At 45.7% G+C, this 23,946-nt stretch overlaps 1 protein-coding gene across 3 annotated transcripts; it reads right to left on the reverse strand.

Annotated features, from left to right (window-relative positions):
• Window positions 1-6: 6 nt before the first annotated feature.
• LOC135896310 (acetylcholine receptor subunit beta-like) lies at window positions 7-23,274 on the reverse strand. 3 transcript variants are annotated; one of them, XM_065424674.2, is made up of 8 exons: window positions 20,217-20,268; window positions 19,323-19,480; window positions 13,321-13,365; window positions 9,217-9,326; window positions 7,119-7,251; window positions 5,087-5,274; window positions 2,671-2,897; window positions 7-1,703 (listed from the first exon to the last, which is right to left on the reverse strand). In XM_065424674.2, the coding sequence occupies exons 1-8, from the start codon at window positions 20,239-20,241 to the stop codon at window positions 1,384-1,386; spliced, it is 1,206 nt and encodes a 401-aa protein (XP_065280746.1). In that variant the 5' UTR covers window positions 20,242-20,268; the 3' UTR covers window positions 7-1,383. The 3 variants fall into 3 exon arrangements, with proteins under 3 accessions (XP_065280746.1, XP_065280744.1, XP_065280745.1); XM_065424672.2 differs by lacking the exon at window positions 20,217-20,268 and adding an exon at window positions 23,100-23,274 and having other exon boundaries at window positions 10-1,703; XM_065424673.2 differs by lacking the exon at window positions 20,217-20,268 and adding an exon at window positions 23,100-23,269 and having other exon boundaries at window positions 28-1,703; window positions 5,126-5,274.
• Window positions 23,275-23,946: the final 672 nt, after the last annotated feature.

Raw genomic sequence — 23,946 nt, forward strand, 5'->3', positions numbered from 1 at the left:
GGTAAAGGGAATAAGAGGTGAAAGAAGAAACAACGATTAGTGTGAGAAAAATTTATTGTGTGAGTTTTTCTCAATTTAATCGCTGGAAATTTCTAGGATGACCGTGACAACTACGGCTCAAGTTACATTTGGCGTCCTACAAGGCTCTGTGTGTCGCTATGTGGCGTTTTTTGTATTTTGCATCAGAACAGGTAAGGTTACATGTACACATGTACAGAGGAGAGGGTCCAGCGGTCAGCATATCTTACTGCATTCTGCATAGTTGAGGGGCCTTTGGTCCTATATTGTTTATTTACGCTGGTCTACATACCGTGTCTGGATTGTTCCGAGCGGGTTGTTTGTCGAAAGTTTACAATCTTGCACTTGCCACGCGCGCACGTGCACACTCTTTGGAAGGCGTCATGTGTTAATGACTCATCCACTTTTGTGGAGCAGCTCTTATGGTGACATTCAAACGGTCGCCGAAGGCAGGCGATAAGACGTATAAAGGTGATACTTCGCAAGAACCAATGAGACATATTGCATACATGCTGGAGAGATCCCTGAAGTCGGTGGAGGGAAATATTGAAGCACGCAGTTTTATGGTGGCTCTTAATTCGCGTGTATGATAGTTTCCGCTTGTACAATGAAAGCATTTGTCAATGTCATACACTCCGAGGCATTTTTGCCTTCCTGTCAGCCTTCTAGAGAACATGAATGTTATATCTTTTTTCGGTCGTTGCCTGAATAAACAAAGAAAGAAAATAAAGGCAACCGATGGTAACGTTGTGCAATTAAAGCCGTTGTCTCGAATAAAGCAGGAAAGAGGGGAAAGGGGTGCTTAAATTCTCGAGTATGTTTACGAGAGAAATGCGCTAATATCTATGAAGTGATGTTCGCACACACGTAAATGACATATTTCGTCCACTAACTGGCGCAACCAATGGCGGCGCTTGCTTAGCGCGAGGTTGCGGGTTCGAGTCCCGAATGTGGCGGCCGAATCTCGGTCGAGTCGGAGTGAAAAGCAGCCTCGTGTACACCGGGCGTTGGGTGCACCTTGCAGAGGCCCAGGTATTCAAAGTTAGTACGGAGCCATCTAATTCCCTCTGGTGTTTCAGGACACTAAATCCCAACAAGTTGTTTAGTTGTACGTCGCGTCTCATGACCGGTGAGTTGCTTAAGAACCTTTGATCCCCACAGTCACTTTTTAATCCTAGTGATTTCGTTCCACTGCTAATAGCTTTGATCCCATTTGATCCCATTTGATCCCATTTGATCCCATTTCTTCCTTTATTGGTGAAGGAAAATAGCTATGACTTCCAAACCAATGTCTGCCAGGACGACTGTAATCGTATCACAGAATTCTTTTTTGTGCCGCTTTCCTTGAATTTATAAACACGGGAGTCATAAAAGGAAGCCCAACGCAGCGAATCCGAAGATGACGAAACAGACACGGTCCACGGCTTGAGCCAAGATGAGCCATCGCCTTTTCCTCTCTAGTGACTCATCGAACGTCGCGTCCTCCTGATGCTCGCAAGACTTGGCAGTGATGGTGGTTGGCTCGCTCCGGTTTAGACACAAAAATTTCGCGAATGAGCCACTGACGAAACGGTGCAAGGTATCTGGTACCCGGATGCGGGAATTGGAGTGCGACGACCTGATGATGAGTATGCTCCCAGCCGCGGTGAACAACTCGACGAGGGTTAGTAACCCAAGGAACAAAACTGCAAAGGAGAAAGAAAAACAAAGAAAAGACGAGATAAGCAATTCAGAACGATTCCATACAACTGCTAACACCGAAAGCTACGTAAATCACACTCATACTTTGCATATCATTAGTAAAGTCCCATTAAAAGCATCAATAATGCTCTTAGACATTTTTTTTAGTGTACAGATGCTGCAGAGTGCCCCAGCTAAGGTTAGCCGAGCTGTAAAAACCAGAATGCAGGATGCGATTATAAGATCTACGGCGCTTGGTCGTCAATCTTCTTTCACCACCAAAATAAATTTTATGTGCTAGTTGCCTGGCGCACTATAAAAGTTAAAGTAATTGCCTTGTTAATTTTAGAATGAGGAATTTAGAATTAAGAATTTCGAAACTTACAACTTCGAAAGGAAAAGTTTGTATTGCAGCCTAAATATGCAAACGCACCCTGTACGCACCTATGGCTTACAGAGTGTAATGTGCCACTCATGTATACGTGAGCATTCACACTTTTTGATCGCCTAACTCATACATCTTGGGAGCCTGGCCTCACAGTTTATTAGCCCAGAAAGCAGTTCGAGCGTTTTCACAACCTGAGGGCAACAGACTTGAGTGCCCGACTATAGACATCCTACACCTAAGTTCTCTCTCTCTTTCACTCCCCATTCCCCACCCCACGTGTAGGGTAGCAAACTGGACTCAGTCTGGTTAACCTCCCTGCCTTTCATTCTTCCCTTCTCTGACTCTCTAAAAACAAGAGGCTACAAAGTCTACGGACTTCATACAGACATCCTAAACTCATTTTGCCCATGGATCGTCTAAGACACTCTGCAGACATGTAGATAAATCTAACAAGGCAAAACAGCTATTCCTTCTCCTGCAGTAGAAGACTGAGAAGGCTCTCTGAAAAAAAGAAATAATGTAAGCAAGGTGCATGTATTTCGCGGTACATATTGAATACGAAGGAACATTGGGAAATGGCGTACGCATTTTAGGAACTGATACGGAAGCCGCCGTCAGCCTGGACACCCTGTTGAAAATAGTGGCGAGGAAGAAGAGATTCAGGCAGGCGAGCGTCAGCCTCCGGTCCGAGTTCGGAGGCATCCAGAAGGAGGCGAGCACCACCAGCGCCGACGAGATTCCAGGCACGGTGAAGGTGTAGCGGTGGCGGCGGGCCGACCTCCGCAGGTGGAAGACCACGTCCGCGAAGGACCTGTAACCCATTTGGAAACCGCGTTAGACTCTGAAGGCCAACTCTAAACCGAGCTACGCTGTTGGTGGATACTTGTGAACGGCGGGAAAAACAACACTGGGACCGGCGCCTTAACTCGGCAGAGCCGAAAGTGCAGAGCACCTTTCCTGCGCCCGGAACCAGTGTAACCCAAGGGTCTTGACGTACGAACGGTGCTATGCACTATCGGCTACGTCGAGTTGATACGTCAGACCCACTCTAAATAGCTGTCGATGTATATATCGTGTACATAAAGTCTATTCTCCAAGTGCAACGTCTATGGCGTCCCGTCTCTGATGGAAGAGGACAAACGACGACAGCTGAAGAAAAGTTTCTCTACCAAGTAAGCTGGTTACGCCAGCTTGTGGAGGCACTCTGTGTCACGGAAGTAAGAAGAAGGTAAAGAAAATTTACAGGTGGACGCATCGCTAAAGAAACATGAATAATTCTGACGTTTCACGAGCCAAACCATGGTCTAATTATGAGCCACGCTGTACTGGAAGACTCCGGACTGATCCTGACCACCTGGGGTTCTTTAACGTGCTCTTAAACCAACGTATCCGAGCGTTCTTGCTTTTCGCTTCGATCAAAATGCGGCTGCTGCAGACGGAAGGAACGGACAGGTTTATTTTGAGACGTTCATGGATACGCATGAACACGGACTTGCTCTGTTGCCTATCTTATTGCACTGCCGTTGCTCCGCTCTGAATACCTTCTGTTATATGCCTATGAATACTTCCTGTTACAAGGTTTCTTTGAATACTTCGTGTTGTTGGATGCTCCGATGGGGAATTCCGGTTGGAGAGGCACGTTACTGCAACACTAACTTAATATCTATTGATGACTTACGCTTCTGCGATAAGAAAGCCGCCACTCTTAGCGTTACAGGATGATTGGCGAGGCAGATAGGACACAAAAACGGCAAGCAATTGACACTGCACAGTGACTCCTACACTTACTCACTGTGACGTCATTGATTTTGACAGCGTTTATTCGGTTCTAGGTAATTGTTTACCGGCAGAGAATGACTACGATACATTATGAAAGAACTAAAAGCTCGAATAGCAAGTTAGAACGGCTTGTACATCACCATACCTGCCTAACTATAAAGGAAAATACTTCGCATTGCGTGTCGTCACAGCAGTGTACAGAGGTTCTGCCTTGAGATTGAGGAAAGAAGTTTAGGCTTCGTTTTTCGTAGTGATAGCAAACCATTTTCTACCAAATTATTCAGGATAATGTTTTCAAAAGATACGTTATCGGTTTTGCTCATTAATAAAGCGCCGCAGGTTACCCAAAATAATATGAAAGCATCGAGCGCATTTCTGATAGCGAGGTTATTGCATTGAGTTGTAAAACAAAACTAAAATTCAGTGGCGAATTAGCGGTAAACGCGAGAGAAATGCGTTAGCGTTACGTCACAACTTTTTGAGGTCCCGGCTCCATGATGTAAACCGCGAACTGCAACTAAAGGTGGTCCGGAGGAGACCACCATCACAACCTTCTGTGGACCGAGTGCACAATCTTCGTATTACGGGTACAATCTACTACCAATTGTAATACGAAAGTTGTACGCTGGGTCCTCACCGATGACAAGTTATTTTTTTTTCTCATCATTAATTTCCCCCTTTATTGTTTTCTGCATTTTAATTTGAACCTCAGCAATTTACCCCTGTGCTTTTCATAGCATTTCTGCTGGCTTTATATGTATGTATGTATGTATGTATGTATGTATGTATGTATGTATGTATGTATGTATGTATGTATGTATGTATGTATGTATGTATGTATGTATGTATGTATGTATGTATGTATGTATGTATGTATGTATGTATGTATGTATGTATGTATGTATGTATGTATGTATGTATGTATGTATGTATGTATGTATGTATGTATGTATGTATGTATGTGTGTATGTATGTATGTATGTATGTATGTATGTATGTATGTGTGTGTGTGTGTATGTATGTATGTATGTATGTATGTATGTATGTATGTATGTATGTATGTATGTATGTATGTATGTATGTATGTGCACACATACACGCTCTCTAAGCTCTACCATCGCCTCCCTACTCCTACCACGTGACCTGATTCCGACATTTGACCTACATGCACTTTTTTCCACTTTGACACTCCTAATGCTAACGCATTAAAAATAAACTGACTTTTCGCAACCATAGGTGACGTCGACGTTATCGAAGCACCTGTTCGTCTCCGTGTGGTTCTCGAAGGATATGTGCTCGAGGACCCACTCCGTGCTGGCGTTCATGTGGGGCTCACCCCAGGCGGCGTACCCGGTCATCTTGACCTCGCTGTCACTGTAGGCGCTAGAGCCCGCGCGAACGCTGCAAGTCTGCGCGACAAGAGCATGCCCATGAGCCAAAAACAGTGTTATTGCAACAAATATTGCAACAACACCACTATGATAGTACAGTGGTTGGTTGCAGTTGGGTTAATGTAATAACAACTCAACTTTCAAACATAAATGGTGAACCAGTTTACCTGTGTGAAAGTTCCACTGCTACAAACGTTTACTTTGGCCTTAGCTCCTTTCTGTAAAACAAACAGCTTGACCTGTTTTGCTTGTGCCCTTCATGGTCATTCGCACAATCAATTTTCAATGGAAAATGGCTTCTTCACTCACTCACTCACTCACTCACTCACTCACTCACTCACTCACTCACTCACTCACTCACTCACTCACTCACTCACTCACTCACTCACTCACTCACTCACTCACTCACTCACTCACTCACTCACTCACTCACTCACTCACTCACTCACTCACTCACTCACTCACTCACTCACTCACTCACTCACTCACTCACTCACTCACTCACTCACTCACTCACTCACTCACTCACTCACTCACTCACTCACTCACTCACTCACTCACTCACTCACTCACCCACTGCTAGTTCGCTTACCGCTATCCTCGAAAGGAGAAATATAGAATTATTGCATTCTACCGGTACTAACTTATAGGGTGGAACTTCCTGGAGGATAATAAAGAAGCTTGAGAAGATATTAAATACCACGCAACCAGTGATGGAACGCAAAATGTTAGGCGTAATGTTAAGAGAGGAGAAAGCAACATTGTGGATTCGAAACTAAATGAAGGTAGCCGATATTCTAGTTTAATCTTGCGGTCCCTCAGAGTTACAGAATGGGTGCCAAGTGAATGTAAACGAAGGCGAGGGCGGCAGAGAATTTGGTGATGCGATGAAATAACTAAATTTGCAGGCATGGATCGTTACGCCTTGTATTCGCGTCAGCCGGCACAAGACCGACGTAACTAAAGAGCAGCGCGAGTGACCATCGTCCCAGTTTGAGCATAACACGGAGGAAGGAAACTAAGGAGAGGCCCTACCCCATCCGCGCGCTAGGAGAAAAGTGTGGCGGAAATGACGTATAGGCTCTCATTTTTTTGCCGCTTTTTTATTTTTTTTGCTGCATGGCCCCGCCTTTTGGGCCACAATGGCGGCGTTGTTCTGATTTTTTGAGCGCTCACACGTGTTGCTCTGGTAGGTTTCGTGCCGTGGCAAAGGCGCTGTGTGGGCGGGTTTGCGTTAGTCACGGTGTCTTGTTGCGCTGTGTTACCTGCGCCGTGCTCTGCCGGATGTTGCGCGAGCGAGCGCGCTCCACGCGCGAAACCACGCGCAGCGCGGCGTGGTTTCGCGAAAGATGTAAACAAGAGAGGAGGGTGGCACAAAAGGCGGAGCATCGCCATCAGCAACGCCAACTTCCGGCTTCACTTTTGCTTCACAAAGAGTGACGTCAGGGCCTCTCCTTAGTTTCCTTCCTCCGTGGAGCATAAGTAGGCTGATGACGATGGTAAGTCTGCTAACCTTTTTGCAACAGAAAACTCGATCCAGCGCACCAAAAAGGCTCATCTGTTATGCGTTAGGCTTCTCACGCTTAAAGCTGAGTTTTCAGGCATCCAAATAGGCACGTGAAATATGATATGTTGGCCATTACAGCGTTACCAATTCCCATGGTGAGAGCAGTTGGATTCTAGGTCCTTATGCGGTGGTCGAAGGTCGCTGCCTCCCCGGGTCCTTTTCCGAGGAGCCGTGAAAGTTGCAAACCTCTTTGGAGCAGTGTAACATTAAAGAAGGCTAACGTGCATTGTTATCAATGCATGGATGGTTACACCTTGTATTCGCGAAACCCACACTGGCCAAAGCGTGCGCATACCTGTCTGTCGTTCGGAAAATCACTGAGGTCGACGCTGCACGGCGTCTTCACCTTGAGAGCGTCACAGGACCACGTGTTGCCGTCGCTGTAGACACTGACCGACTGCTGAAGCAGGTCGATGTCTTGACGCTTTCTGGAGATAATACACACGCACACGCAATTTTTCATAGGCCTACACTGCAAAAATGTTAAAGTAAATAGCGGGAAATTTCTTGGCATCTCTATTTGCGAGGCCATCTGACCGTCAAAATGACGGCAGGCCGCCATTTTGTAAGGCGTAAACCCGACGTACTGCCTACGGCAGCGCATGAAATCGTGTTATCACTAGCCTATCATTATTATTTTTGGGCGCCTCCTTCTCTCCTTGTTCGCGGTGATAGAAACGTCCTGTCGGTATGATGCCGATGGCTTGTCAAAAATTACCGTTGAAATGACGGCTTGTTCTTAAAGTGTTTGCTAGTCTTAGCAACTGCTACATCAAAGGCCACGAAACCGTGTACGGCTGGTAACAAAGCAAATCGAATAAAATATTGAATAATATTTTAATACTTTCTTTAATATTGAACAACCTCTTCTACTATTGATATCAAAGAATATTCACATTCTAAGTCCTCACAACATTAGGGATTTTTTTTTGCACTTATAAAACTTGCCTTACTAAAAGCACTAACGGACCATTTGGAATGAGCAAGAAGTTTTTCAGCCTACTTGCATGGTTGTCTTCGGAGTACACGTGCAGGCGCACTACTAGAACAAAGTTTCAAAAAGGCAGTTTTGTGGGCCCGTTAACATACGGGTGCAATCTGAGTCTTCCCACACGCATTCAGTGCTCTCTCTCTCTTTTCATTTTTCTGTTACCCGTTTCCCCCGCCCCCAGTGTAGGGTAGCAAACTAGGTGCTCGTCTGGTTGACCTCCCTGCCTTTCCTGTCCTCGCTCTTTTTCTCTCTCAAGTCTGAATGGCGAATTCACGGTGTCTCGCTCGGCTGTAGCGAGAAAAAACTTTTTTCTGCGATAGCTTTTGAGGGGAGTCTCACCATATTGTCGCATTGGCCATCTTCTCAGTTCTGATTGGCCCACAGGGTTGCTATGGCCTCTCCTATTGGCTCGAAATGCCGCCATTTTCGAATGTGGCCGCGTAGCGAAATTTAACAGTACAGAGAAATGCCCTCCCACGACATCGGTGAGAACGCACAGCTGGATGCGGGCTTCGGTAGAGCCGGCGCAGACTATATGATCATGTGTCGGATATAACAGAAGCTATGAAAGTGCAAACTCCGGATATAATGATGCAATTGAAAACGCTGGGCGTAGCGAAGGAATTGTACCGAATATAGTGAAGGCATTTTTAAAATCTTGGGTTGATTTCGGGTAATGGCAAAACAGGCGTTCAGTTCTTTCGAAGGGTGTGACATGTTGCTTATGCAGCTTCTGTGCCTTTGATGTACGAGTTGCTCGGATCGACAAAACATCCACGTCCACTTTTGATAAAGTGAGCAACAAGTACCTTCTATTTGATGCTAACTGTATCAAAAGTGGACGTTTTCCTTTTCTGTTTAGAACGGCCGCAGAAGATGGTGCCTCAGCTGTGTGAGATAATGATGCGACAAGGCGTACTGAGATTTAACCAGGATTTTTTTATGGAAAGGGCAAGCTGTTCGCAGGGTCTGCGCAGCGTACTCAGCACTACCCTTCACACCACGTCAAATGAACTGACACACCAAGCCGAATACTTTAGTCAAGCACCAAAAAGAAGACGCAGGTACTGCATCTAAAAATCGTAACACACAATGCCCGCTGCTGAATGCCGAGTCTGAACAAAATGTTAGTTCGAATGATGTGTTCAGCCGTGAAGTGTGTCTTCCTGAACGATGCAGCGTGCTTCATACAGAGTCATGGCTAACATGTCTGGAATCGAAGTTATTCCATTTTCGCTGCAGGTTGAATGCATATTCGAAAAGTATTCGGATTTGTATATAGTAGCTGTTCGATTGGAGGAGCGAATGGATTAGGAGAATATTCGACTCGCGTTGTTCAAAAGTTTTGACTATTCTAACAACTCTACAGAGAAATGTGCACAAGAAAAAAAAAACTTTTTACGCATTGACGACTTCGACGCGCGGCCACCATATCTCCTTCGTGGTTCCGGAAAAACGATGACTCCCGCCGTAATCCTTCGGGTCCCAAGAGAAGCGAGGTTCCTTCCAAAACTGTCGTTTGCAAGAAAAAAAGAAAAACAAAATAAAAACGTGAAACACATCGATGACTAGTCAGCCGGGCTGATTCACGACATGTGGAGGGAAAAATGTGGGGTAAAAACCACGCAAGCAGTTACTGTGCGGAAACTGGTGCATTTCATTGAGGTCGCTTGATGAGAGCGCACAATCTGTTTTTGATCTAGCCTCAGCTACTGACAGACGAGTTATGATGATTATGATGATGATGATGATGATGATGATGATGATGATGATTTATTAGCATCCCCTTTGAAACGGCTCGAGGGCAAATAGTTACCTAGCCTGCTTTGTGCACTCAGGGATATTGTACATGCTTTTCATTCTAGCGTTTTCGTATACGCCTCCAAAATTTCCTTTTTTCCCGTTTAAAACTTCTCTATCTACCTCCTATAGCTACCTATGCCTGTAACGGATTTGGTCATATCAATCTCTTCCCTGCTTATTTTGGGGAATGTCCACCTTCCGGGCGTATTGAGATTCAAAGACTATGGAATGATTAACTGGTCAGCAGTCCAGATAAGTAGAGAGAGAGAGATGAAGAGGAAAGGCAGGGAGGTTAACCAGATATCAGTCTCCGGTTTGCTATTCCACACTGGGTTTGGGATAAGGGGATAGAAAGAGGACAACCAGATAAGTAAGAGACGCTTACAGTATTGATGAGAAAAAAAGCAGGGAAGAGATGGAATCGAAACAGAGTCAATACAAGCCGAGATAAATATGCAATGTATTGATACATGTTTTAAATAAGAAGGTTAAAACCGAGATGGGATTGGCAAAAGTCTAGATAGAGAAAGATTTAGTAAAGCATGAATAAATCAAGCAGGCTAGGTGACTATTTGTCGCCCCCGTCTCAAAGGGGATGCCAATAATCGTCACCATTATTGTCATTTTTTTGTTTTTTTATCTTTCTTCTCGATCCTCGGCCTGAGCATCTATTACTCGCCCGTTTCAAAGGGTACGAATCCACTGCTCTTTGAGCGGGTTCGCTTCGCTACCCATGACAGCAATTGTCTGTGTCAGGACTGGTGGTGGAGCATAAGGATAGCTATCGCAGAAGTCAAAGAGGGAAATGATGTAATAATGCAAAAGCAGACACAGAGAAATCGGCAGAGACAATTAAGACAACTTACGCGTGGGAATGCGAAAGCATTGTACCATTTGTAGACCTCGGAACGTCAAGGATGCGCTCATTCTATATACTCATGACGTGGCACCGCTTCCTCCCCATTGGCTACGCCATCACGTGCTCAATGGCGCACGCACAAGACCACGCCTTTAGTCAGTCGGATCATGGAGGAAGGAAAAATGAGGGAGTATCGCGCAACGCGATTGAAGCCAAACCTGTCCGCCCAACACGTGATTGCACGTCAAACGTGGTTTTAGTGTTCCCGCTCTGCAGGCAACGCCATGGCAGGGCAATTTCACAATTTCACAATTTATTTATTTATTAGTAAAAATACAGATAATTACATGTGCGTAGTATACGTAAGGAGGTCCCAAAGTCAAAGACTGTATCGGGACCTCCTGCTAAAGACACTTATGATGTTATACAAAGTTTAAAGCAACAGTAGTACAGATGAGAACTAAGAGTAATATCAAAACATGTTTATAGTACATGAGTAATAAGAACACTTGTTAACAGCAGGACGATATAAAAAAACGGAATACAAAAAAAAAACGAGGAGAGTTTCAGTAAGTATTTATTATGAATGATTTTAGTTCTTTTTTAAATTGGTATAAATTTTTTGCATTTTTGATGATAGGGGGTAAAGTGTTCCAAAGCGATATTGCGGAAAATTCCGCAGTCTGTTTACGATAGTTAGTTCGCACTTTAGGTAGAAGAAAATTATTATTGAGTGCAAATCTAGTGTGACTATGAGCTATTAGGTCACAAGGTGAGAAGCAGATTGATGGTAGTTCCTTAGTCATATATTTGTCGAATAAAATTCCTAGATTATATTTGGTGAGTTCTGAAATGGTTAGGATGTTGTTTTCATGTAGTACGGATTTTCCATTAGCAAAGCGTGAACTGCTTGTAATTATTCTTATGGATTGGTTCTGGATTACCTGGAGCTGAACAAGCGCGCAGAGAATAAAAGCTACCGGAATAGCTACTGGGAACCAAACGTCTCAGCAAATCTCGATTCTTGCTCCGCGATCTCCGCTCAAGAGGTCACGTGTTGGGCCACCGCTGAGCAAATGTATGGGGTTCACGGAGCGTTCGTTTGCCAAGGCTGGCTGCGTGACGCAATGCTCTCTCCTAACTTTTTCCTTCCTCCATGAGCCAAATGAAAGCGACGTGACGTGTGCAATGACGTCACGCACTAGGCACGCTTTTAGTCAGCCAGAACCGTGGAGCCGCGGTGGCTTCGGGGAACCGTGCTCGCCTCGCACCGCGGATGCCCGGGTTCGACTCCCATCCACACCGAAATGTACCGAATTTTCTCCTCAAAGCCATTAGCTTACTTTGTTTACAGGAACCTTCCTGAGAAAGCTGGCACGAATCCGAGCATTTCTGACGTGTTTTTCACTCTGTGAGCCATCGTCAATATTTGACACCATCGCTGGGTCACGAAGCCGACGACGCCGGATTTTCGAGCAATGGGCCACGTAATGCTTTGGCATTAATTATTTAATAATAACGAATCAATCAAATGTTTGTTGCAGCAACCACGAACAGCTACGAAGTCTTCGTACTGGTGTGCTTAATAAGTAGCACGCGAAATGTATAGAGGAGACAAATCTGACACACAAAACAGTGTGAGACGAAGAAACACAATACGAAGGAGCGGGCGCCAAAAAAAAAAAGTGAATCATACAGCGTGATTATCTACATGTATACAAATAATAAACATAACCAGTCAATCAATTTTATTAACGGGCCCAGAAACAATTTGTCTAGCTTTATGCTGGCGCACATGAAAACTGGAATAACATACACCGCCGCGCAAGCGCCCATCTCACAGTATTTGTTTGGGTACATCAAGAAAGGCTCGTTCGGCCAAACAGCTGTACCTGACTCAGAGCCATAATAAGCAGACAGTAGAAAGATATGAAACAAAGAAGTATTCGAAGATGCATAGCGACACCAAGCTCAATAAATGTAACATGGAACAAGATGGGTATATATACATGAATAAAAAGGAATAAAATGTGCACGTCATATACGATAATGGCTTACAACAATACATTCAAAAAGAACATTGGATGAATTTTTTAAAGTTAGGTTACGTAGTGTACGTTAGTCTTGCTGGAAAACTGGGCGAAATTTGTTCAACCTGGTAGAGCGAGCGAGAAGGGCAGTAAAAGCCGCTGGACTCCTGGACTGAGGGCACCACCTACTGCACATCGGAAGAGCTGCCTACGCTCGTGTGCTCTTTTCCATAATGTTTACTCTCTCTCTCATCGCAAAATGGGCAGCATCAACGTAACTGCGTTTCGAGATAGCCAGTTCCCTATTGTAGCCTGCCTTCCCGCTTGTCTCCACTTAAAGGAGGAGGAAGCGGAGGAGGGCCTATTGCTTGCTGCAGGCGGACCTAGCCTTGCAAGAGCCGCCGGCATTTGCTAGGCCTGAATTCAACCTAATAAACAAATGTGCTTAATAGACGCGGTCATAAACGGGTGCCAGTAGTGCTGTCAGAATTTATAGCCGCATTGTTGCGACCGCGCTAGAGGGTAGCCTCGCTTTAGTTCAGGGCCTGTCAGGAGATGAACGTTGACGCGTGCTGATAATTCACTGCTTGTATTCGTAAAATGAAACACTTGCCTTAAAGGGATCAACGAAAAGCTCGTTATTGAAATTTATCTAGCTCGCCCAAGGCGCACTTCGATTTGTCATGTAAGCCATCTCGGGCAGCTGAACCTTGATATGTGTGCCTCACGCGATTACTAAAGAAGTCTCGTAATAGTTTAAGCTATATGATACGTCTGGGCCATAGGTGTAAAGCGGGAACAAATGTGCCCCTACCTTGCAGAAGTAAAGAGCAACCGTGAACCACTCGTCCACTAGTGCCTGCGTAAAGGAGAACGGTGCAGGCTTCAGGCGGCGCAGTCTATCGGTACTGAATCAGCACTCGGTTCCAGCGCTAAAAGCATCCACAGCGCAGAGGTTAGCAGCACGCCCTGATCGATCGATGGCTGGGTGAGTAGACGCGCACGTGTCAGAAAAGGTAACAAACTTGCACAACGCACTTGGCTAGTATGTCGAAACATAGGCAGGGACAACGAAATTGTATGTTTGTGGGAAATGTATTTAGAAAAAGGTTTATTTCAGCAAAAGATGATACGAACACTGAGTCGCACTGACCGGACAATTCCACCAGGACGATAACATCTACAAAGCACGAAGCATTGTATACATGGCACGTCTTGAAAAAAGTGTCCGAGTCGACACACACTAACATATAACCACATGGACCCACGGAAACGCACGTTAGACGCAATGATGTTCATAGCATACAGCGTGCACAATGGTTATGTGCAATGATGCTGTGACTTTTCATTGTCTTGTAGCGATCCTATGTACAGTTTCATTATGGAAAAATTTAAACCACATAGACCGACGGAAACGCGCATTACGCACAATGGTTATTTACAGTGATACGTTACAAAATAAATTTGTTCACCCGTAGGCACGCTTTACGCTCTGGCACTACTGCATGTAATTGTATTAAGGGCATCATGACTCTCCGCTAGGTCACCTATACGCCTTATCACGCAACCACCACAATGGCACTGGCTACTTCTGTGACATTTTTCTAGACACAGCTTCGAAATCTTTCAGCACCCAAACCAGTATTAAAGCAGAAAAATGTACTTCCCACAAGACACATGTGTTTTAAGCGTATGGTATCGTAACGAAAAGTATTATTATGAAACGAGGTTTCTACACGCTCATCATTCGAAAGATGAGGTGCGATGTCTTCCAGCAACTGCAGGCTCGAGCCATCGCGAAGAGCCATCACATTGGTAGCGACAGGGAAGCCTGGCGCCCACGTCTGCATGCAACATCGGTTAGGGCGACTAAGCCAGATATTTAAGTTATGAGCGGCCTATTGATTTTAATGTTTTAGCAATTCATGAACGCTCGCGCCACATTCGCGCCGCCAGCGCCGCTGACGCCGCCTAGCTGTGGCCCTATCGAGGGCGCGGACAGCGTTAGAGCGAGGGTCCACAGAGACTTGCAATGCGTTTGGCTGCAAACTCGACGAAGTCCAGTGGACGCAACCGCCAACGCTTCGCTCAGTCGTCTCGGCAGTGGAGACAAGCCAGCGTTCTGCCTCCCGTTGCTGGGATGAGCTAGAGTTAGTGCTCCCGCACGGAGCCAGAGTTGCGCATAGGTTCGCCATCTTGCAATCCATTTTTTGTGCAGTGGAGCCACTAATCCTTCGCGCGGGAGCTCGAGACCGTTCTCTCGTCAATCTTGTTTATTGTTACTTTTTAGAGCGCAGCTCCTAGGTGCCCGTTCCTGCGCTGAGACGTTGAGAGTTGGCGAAACCGAGCGAGCGAACACAGCGAAAGATGAAAGAGCGAGCGCGGAGTGGGGGATGAAAGACGCGAGCCGCGAACGGCGGACACCAATGACAGCGGTCCCTTCGGTGACGCGCGTGCGGGAAAACGGTGTCATGCGGACCTGCCCAACCGCTCGATGCGTACTCGTTTCTGATCTCAGCCGGGCCGCTCGTTTCGCACTGTCGTCTGCTCGCGTCAGCTCTTGCTCCCGCTTGTTTGGTCTGCTTGGTTTGGTCTCGTTCGCGCTTCTTTCGACTGTCATGGTTTTGCCCGCGCCAGCCAATACGCTGCGGAATGAAAGCACGTATGGAGCTGCGCACAGAAAAATAATGCATCCGCGCAAAAGCTGGCGCGTGTGGCAGGCAACAAAATGCACCGGGCTGGTGGTGGTGGCGCTGGAATTGACGAGGCCAAATGGAGGAGCGGCGTTCTCTGCCCAACTCTGGGCAGATAACTCCGGCTCCCTGCGGGTGCCATATACAGTAACTCTAGCATGAGCGTTCTGTACACGCCCTCTATTGACCTACCGGATTGAGAAACTGTCAGTGGATATAGAGCAGAAAACTGTAACCACGTCGGCGATATCCACCGTGGACTTTCTCTCCTCTTCATGTTTTCGTCGCCTTCTCCCTCTCCCCACTGTAGTGCATTCAACCGGGCTCAGTCCTGGTTAACCTCCCTGCCTTTCATTTATCATTTTCTTTCTTTCTCTCTCTATTGGCCTCGAGGGCCACCGCTAGAGAAATCGTCGCTAATGTCGATATGACGTAGGAAGCGACATCACGTGACTCGCGTTCGCGCCTTCGCGCCTTTTCCGGAGTCCATGGAGCTGGCTGGCTGAGCAATTGAAGTCTTGATAGGAGGGTTGTAGATAACGTGCTTCATTTCAAAGACAGCAATTTAGTTGCCCACTCTTAACAGCATGATTTACTCCTCGGTGCCGAAGTGCCGAATGAATTCGACCGAGCACGGTCCGAGTTTTCACGCATACTCCAAAACGAAGCGGCAGTGAGATGCTTGGATGATAAAGTAACTGAAAATTAAGCAATAATGGTGGTTGTAAGAGTCTAGCAAGTGCTGCAGGTAGCGCTTGTAACGTGCTCGCTTGAAATGACGTCAGTCACGATGCCCTGAGCATAATATTACTCCGCGGCATAGATACATGCGATGCATGCGGATTGAGGAGACAAATGCATAAGCGGTTGAAGTTCCACCTGTTATAATAGACCGATGATGAATCTTCGTCACGCTATCAGTCAGGCTAAAGTACGTGGCCAGTGGCTCTACCCACGTCGAAAGCTGGGAAGACTACTATTGCTATGGCGGCAAAAGTGCGTATAGCTACTTTCATGAAAGGTCGTGCGAACTGAATGACCAATGTGAAATCGTCAGGTTGCTGACTCTCAAAAAAAAAAAGAAAAAAAAGAAGGAAAGAGAAGACCTTTGCTGCCCTACATTCCGGTCTGGACTGGAATGTACTCGCTAGATCGTTTTTCAGCCGAGACGCCACTCGTATCACGCTTAAAACATGTAAAACACTCGGCATTAACCTTGACTGAGCCCTTCCAGATGCCGAACGCTTCGCCGACGGTATCACGTGATGTTGCTTTCTACGCAGATGGCGCCACGGTATGTGCTCGAGGTCAATGAGTGTATGCTTTGGCCTGAGCAGTAACCGTCAAGCTAGCGCCATCTAATATTACACTATAGGTGCCGACCGACGCCGACGGTTTCCCGTCGGTTTCATCTTATGCACGACTGAAGTGCTTAAAGCCCCTCAATTTTCCAAAAGTAGCGCCATTCTTAGATCTTTCCGCCACCCCGCTCACCCAGGCGCTTCCTCCTCCACTCCTCCTGTCTCCCCAGCCTCCTCCGCTCCCCCATTGGCCAATCTGTGTCACGTGAAAGCAGGCCCCGCGCTTTTGTATATTTTTTTTCTTTCCGGCGCAGAGCAGGCGCCGCGCTTTTGTATATCTTTTCTTTCCAGCGCGCTGCGACCCCCATTCTTGGGCCTGCGCGACGAAACTACGGCAGGCGGTTTGAAGGAGTGCGGTAGTTTTATACAATGTGTTAGGGCCGAGTGCTTAATTGCGATGCCGTCCTGCTGCGCCTACGGTTGCCACAACAGACCCAGTGACGGCAAAAAGCTTTTTGCTTTACCATCCGCCGGGCGCAACGCAAAACGAAGAAAAGTGTGGATTCACAAGATCGGGCGGGCTGACTTCGAGCAAGTGGCAAAGAACGCGCGGCTTTGTGAAGTAAGTGCCACGGCTCCTCCAACCTCTTCTTTTGACGCCCGTGTCAAAACGGGCCCGTGTCCAGTGCATTGGGGGCGCGTTAAAGAACCCCAGCTGGAAAAAAATTAATCCGGAGCCCCCATTATGGCGTGCCTTATGAGATCGTGGTGTTGGGATGTAAAACCCAAGAATCAACTTTTTTTCTGTCTTGTGTGCCTTGACTGTTCCAGTTAACGCAACACTGCTTCCTTGTGAAAACTTACAACGCAAAAGAATACAGACGCACGTAGTATACAGGGATAAAATTAGCACTTCAACAAAGTGTTGCTGGTGCCAATGAGGGGAGGGTGATAATTATTTTCTGAACCTCTTTCCAGTTGTCCCATCAAGTTCCTTCTTTTTTTTCTATAAAATTCGAACCATTTGCACTGTCATAAATAAATAACGATTTCATATGCTGGTACGTTGTTCAAATTATCTATGCCGCCTATGTGTGAAAACGTTGCTCATGGCCACCACAACCTGTGCATGAGCTACGTACATCCGTAAAAGGCGCGGAACAGAAACGGAACTGCCAGGCATTGCTGACCGCAGACAGTCGGAATCTCTCACGCGCCGGCCGAACAGAAGCATCCTGCAGGTACGTAAATTAACCTACGAAACCACGTGCACATACTTCCACGCTGTCAAAACCTGAAACTCTGGTAATTACTCGCGTGTCTGAGCACATCGCGTGCTTGTGTCGTGTTTCAGCAACACGAACTTTCAACGTGCGCGCGCTTTACGCCTTAAATACGCCTTGAATAATGGTGCTTTTCTCTATTTCTTCCCCAAATCCGACACGACATTCTTAAGGCCAGTTACCGACTGACAAAGCAAGATCTAGATTGAAAAAACTGCTCCGCAGGACTCGAACGAACTTTTCCGCGGATTTCCTCCCGTAGCGTGTTAGCCGTCGTCTGCTACGGCAGGCCCACCACCGGCGGCGCCACCGTCGAGGCCGCGCCGAGCGGAGGAGGAGGGAAGTGAATGGCGCTACTTTGGGAGATTGAGGGGCTTTAGAAGTGCTACACCTGCAACGCCATCTGACGGCGCTCCACATCACACCAGCATCGTGAGACGCCTGGTAGCTGCGAGGGCGCTGTTTCTCCTGCGCAGCAGAAGTTGCCTTGCTTGCTGCGTCACACCAACACGTCTTAATGATTGCATTACATATCGGCTTCATATCGCGTGCTTTTATTATGCGCAGTGGGGTCTGCGCATTCTGTCTGTTCTTTGAGAAGAAACTTTTACCTCGGATGATCCTATGTAAATATATGAGAGCGGAGAAATCATTTTGCTCGGTACCTACTGTACTAAATTTAATGAGGCTTAATTTTGGCATTAAAGAAAAAAAGTGAACATGTAGTGTGTTTAGAAAGCGCAATTTAATTTATGCTATCAATAGATGACAATTGGAAATAGGAAAACAAGCAAAAAATCTCGAATGCCAAGTTTCTAACTTAGGGGGACCAGCAATAAATAACAGTATTAGGATATTGTAAACAATGCCTGTTAAGACATGCAAAGTGAACAGGTTTGATGTAAACTCAGTCATGGATAATGATAAAACAATTCTGTAAACGGCACCTTGATGGCGACTTCTAAAGGGGACCAACTTAATGTATCATACACGCGTCTTAAATGTACATCTATAGTGAAACCTTTATAAGCATAGTAACGATTTTAACGAAACTGTAAACTCGTTTACTATCATGGTAGTCCACATTAGACGCTCTTAAATATTCAGTTGACCCAACTTCGATATGTGTTTTTGGCGCAGCGTTAGGAAAGGTTAAACTTGTGCTTGACTGCTCCAGAAATTTACCAACCTTTATTTCAACTTTTGCAAAAACAACGATGCCCTACATAAAAGTACTGCTTCCTCTAAAGTTTCTAGAATTTCACTTTCGCCTTCGAATTCAACAAATACCTAACCCTCAGTTCGGTCCAGCAGCGGTCTCATGAGAACATTTAAACGTTTTACGCGCGATTGAATAGGGAAAATCAGAGTTTGGCTCGAGTTAAAGCTTCCTCTCAATATGATATAGCCTCGTCTGCTGTGATATTAACTTTAGCTGCAGTTGTGACTGACTTTTTCGTTTCTTTCTTTTCATCTTCGTTCTATGAATGCGTCTATTCGACCTCGCAAAAAACATAAATCCCGAGTTGCGAGACTCACGACGTAGTTGACCTCGGAGAGGGGGATGACCACGCGGACGACCGTCGGCTCGGCGGAGTCGTTTGCGGGTCGCGATGAGGCGTCGTATCCGCTTTCGCGCAGAAAACGCCTCCTCAGCTCCTGCACGCCCGGGTTGTAGCCACTGCCGATCTCCAGCTCTGCACAGTGTGGAGAATCGGAGCTTATAAATAAACACGGCTGGCGGTTGCCCTTGGTACCACACACACACACACACACACACACACACACACACACACACACACACACACACACACACACACACACACACACACACACACACACACACACACACACACACACACACACACACACACACACACACACACACACACACACACACACACACACACACACACACACACACACACACACACACACACAAACACACACACACAAACACACACACACAAACACACACACACACAAACACACACACACACAAACACACAGACACACACACACACAAACACACAGACACACACACACAAACACACACACACACACACACAAACACAAACACACACACACACACACACACACACAAACACACACACACACAAACACACACACACAAACACACACACACAGACACACACACACACACACACACACACAAACACACACACACACACACACACACAAACACACACAGACACACACACACACACACACAAACACACACAGACACACACACACACAAACACACACACACAAACACACACACAAACACACACACACACACAAACACGCACGCACACGCACACACAATAACACACACAGAGAGAGTGAGAGAGAGAGAGAAGGGCGACAGGGCACGCCAGAGCCGGTTAACCACTGCTTCTTCAGATTATAAGCACTCGGTGTTTCCCTGACCTTGAGAATCCTGCGACACAAGCATGCTTGAGGTCTCCCTCACGAACTTACGTTGCCGTCTTCCCTCCCTGGTATTGTTTTTAGACAGGCCGGATTCTGTACCCTCCACTCCATCCTAATTTCTTGTATTGAGGAAGAAACAATTCGTCTCTTCCTTCTTTCTTGTCGCCGCTTTACTGCGTTAAAAAATAACTTCGAAGCTACCACTCCGAAGAATTGGCCTGCGCTCAACAAAACCTGTGTTTCTTTTGCTTGGATCCTCTATTCCGAAGTAAAACATAGGGACGTTTGGTGCGCTGCCCAGGAGCTCCTTACTGAGTCCATCCGAATGCCCTATTAAATTTTTATCTCTTTTCCTTTTCTGTGTACCTGTACGTGCACCGCACGTTTCGAGCACCTAAAATGATTCGCACTTAACAAGTATGCCGGCAGGAAAACACTTGAATTGAACTGGGTCCGTATTCACAAAAGAGCAATTGTGCTAGAATTGTTCGTAAGAGAAAAATTTCCGCCAGTACTGACGCTGGAATATATTATTGGCTAAGGTGATTGGCCAGTGGCAAAGAACACGAACGAGAAAGCTTTGTGAGATTGATCCCTTATTTTTTATTTCCCTCCCTTCCAAAGAAGGACGAAGTGAAGACTGAAGGCGGATACGCATGACACGTACGCGGCTCCCTCATAAAACAGAACAAAATCTAAAGTGCACCACTCATATGGGGTTTGAGAAAGCTAGATGTGAATACATAAAGCGACGTCAAAGCAGTGGATTTCAATCGGTACAATGCGTGTGACAAACATAATGGTATACACGCAATTTAAATAGCATGAAATGCCAATACAACATTATGCGAATAAGGATCGTAGGCGGTAAACGTAAGAAAAAAAAAGCACCTGACAACAACATAGCCATAGCAGTCGTATACAAAGGCATAACACGTGTTATGGTCAGTGAAGGTCAGTTATAATTAACCCTTCTTTATTACCTGTTTGAAAGCGTTTGGCAGATAGATCGTCGTTATCTTGAAGAGAAGATAATGAAGTAACGTAGGCGACATATAGCCGTAATTTGTGCGATATCTCTAGTGATTGTGGGATATTTTTTCTTGATATCAAAGTTAGTCTCGAAATGCCGGAACTGGCATCCTCGACGTCATCTTGACTTCACTACAAATAGCAAAATTTGCTGACGTTGTGATAAAGGTGGATGGTGATGTTGCGTATGAAATGCAAGCAAGAGTGAAGGGTGCATTTCTTCTGGCTACGTTCGCGTGCTGCTGCTGCAGGAATCATAGGAACGGAGGGATCCAGTGTGGTATTGCAGTCATTACGTCACGAAAATTCACTTTCTAGTTGCAGAAACCAAAACTGCTTCAGTAAAAGCAAGTGATATGATAACTAATTTAAGTTGCTCTGACGCTAGCCAGTATTTCAGGCGCAGGAATTTTGGAGATTACGCTTCAGGCCATCTGTCCAACTTCCTCCGCAATACCCCACCGTAACTCAATGGGCAGCATTGCAAAAAAAAGTGATATTTCAAAAGACCACGCGAATTTCAACAACTTTCAGTTAGCAACGTGGAGAAGGTACTCCCGTCTAATAACTTGCGCCTTTAATGCACTTAGCTGTTCTGTTCTGTTCAACTTATACAGGGTCATTGTTCCCAGAAAAAAAAAAAATCCCGCTGAGCTTTTACAGCTGAAGTCTGTTTATTCCGACTCCGTCAGGGGGTTCAAATGTTAATTTTTTTTTCACAGATAAAGATCGTCTGTGTCTAAAAAGCCGATATGTATGGAAACGAAGTGTGTGTTCATTTTGTGAGAACATAATGAAATAATACTCAGTAGTAGCACCCATGTGGCCTCGACGGTGACACTCAGAACGTGGCTGCCGTGGCATTCGAGATCGAAAAGAAGCAACTTTCGCCGTTGTGATCTCGGAGGCCACGAAGCTGCGATAGATTCCTATCAACAACACTAGAAGAGAATCAGCCCCCGCGCAGGTTCATGGAGCGTTGTATCGATGGGCGGTGAATGAATACACCCAAACTGCGTTCCTCTAGCCTTGAACAGCTTCGTTGATGCTTATATTAACGTTCATGTGACAAAATTATATCATGTGGTGTTTGTGCGCCAACGACTGGTCTCATTTATGTTCTAATTATCATTCTTAGACGCTTTTCAGAATATTGGGAATAAAAACAATACCTTTGTAACACCATAAATATCTACACGTTGTTAGTGTTGCTTTACCAAACGTCATGTAGATTTAGGAGCACGCTTAGTTCTGATTTGCTGACGTGCTAGAGATTACGTGATCAAAATAATTATTCGTGTATGTAAAACATGCAGCCGTTGTGACATAATCTCTGGAGGATGGAACACACAACATAACACCAAGAAAACGAGCTGTGAAGGAGTTTGACAAGAAATTTATGCCGAGTCATAGAAAAATTGTTGTATAGCCTTTGTTTCTATGGTGACTGAACGATGGAAGCCTAAATTATCGCTCAATAAATTTTTGCATGACACTCTACTGTGGCTACAGTTATCCGCTTCCGATAGGAACAACAAAAAGGAATGTTGCAGTCGCCGTAAAAAATGATCTTTGAAGTCAAAGATATAGTTCTTCCGCATTCAGCTGCGTATTACCATCGCCTCCATGGATAACGAAACCTCGTGTCCAGATCTGCGGGCACACAAGGTGGAAACCTTTACTGCCGCACAGAACGCCAAATGATACCATGACTCGGTATATCACGGTCTAATCACGGCACCCCAGTTGAAACTGCAGAGCGCAACGCAGGGGAAGCCCACCGCTAGGCTCTAAGGAGACGAACAGGCGAGTCATGTGACGCAACGCAAACTCCTCCGCAAGCCTTACCGCTTTTGGCTGCAGCGACGCACGCCGAAAGGCAGCACATGACGAGTGACAGTCGGCGCTTCATCGGAGACCTGGGAGCGACGGTCGCAGTCAGCAGGGCACGAATACGCTTCCCTTGCCGCCTCGACGGTCAAGATCACGAGAATGGGTCACGGAAAGGGGCGTCGCGTCATCATCGCCGTGTCTCATTTCCTCTCGCACTTTCCTTTGCGTCGTGGGATCGCTTGCACGTCTGCAGTCCGCATTCAGAGCAGACGACGCGTACTCGAAGAGTACGCGGTCCACTGTTAAGTGGAAGCTTCACCTCGGCAGCTCCTAGCTAAGGCCATGTAAACGGAGAATTCACTTTTCTCGGCAACCACTGCACCAGATTTGACGAGGTTTATTGTATTGAAAAGAAAAACTTGAAATCTAGTGAATGTTGCTTTCGAATTTCTGATTCAGGTCCTCAATATTTTATTAAAAATTGGCAAAAATCGAAAATTTTCAAAAAAAACGAGACTGTCGAGTTTACAACTCTGTAACTCAGCAAAGAAAAACCATAATGCAGCTCTGTGAATTGCATCTACTAGTACATCTAAAGCGGACAATATTGATGAATTTGATAACGAAATTGAAATTGAAATTTCTTACGTTGTTGACAAGGGTTCTGCAAAAGCTGTATTTCCACAATACTGTTTTTTGAGATTCATGTGTAACAAATCAATTTTGTCAGCTTTAGATGTGCTATTAGATGCAATTCACAGAACTGTATTATGAGTTTTGTTGTTGAGTTACAGAGTTGTAAACTCGATAGTCTCCATTTCCTGAATATTTTCGATTTTGCCAATTTTTAATAAAATATTGT

The sequence above is a fragment of the Dermacentor albipictus genome, chromosome 6 (assembly GCF_038994185.2).
Source record: "Dermacentor albipictus isolate Rhodes 1998 colony chromosome 6, USDA_Dalb.pri_finalv2, whole genome shotgun sequence".
Classification (NCBI taxonomy): Eukaryota; Metazoa; Arthropoda; class Arachnida; order Ixodida; family Ixodidae; genus Dermacentor; species Dermacentor albipictus.

What these genes read in the sequence shown, in the direction of transcription:
- LOC135896310 (XM_065424672.2), bottom strand. Translation starts at nt 23,163, where the DNA reads ATGAAGCGCCGACTGTCACTCGTCATGTGCTGCCTTTCGGCGTGCGTC. An exon ending in ATTTTCCGAACGACAGACAG is followed by an intron (nt 5,275 to 7,118) that starts GTATGCGCACGC and finishes CTTGTCGCGCAG; the next exon opens with ACTTGCAGCGTTCGCGCGGG. An exon ending in GTCACCTATGGTTGCGAAAA is followed by an intron (nt 2,898 to 5,086) that starts GTCAGTTTATTT and finishes AATGGGTTACAG; the next exon opens with GTCCTTCGCGGACGTGGTCT.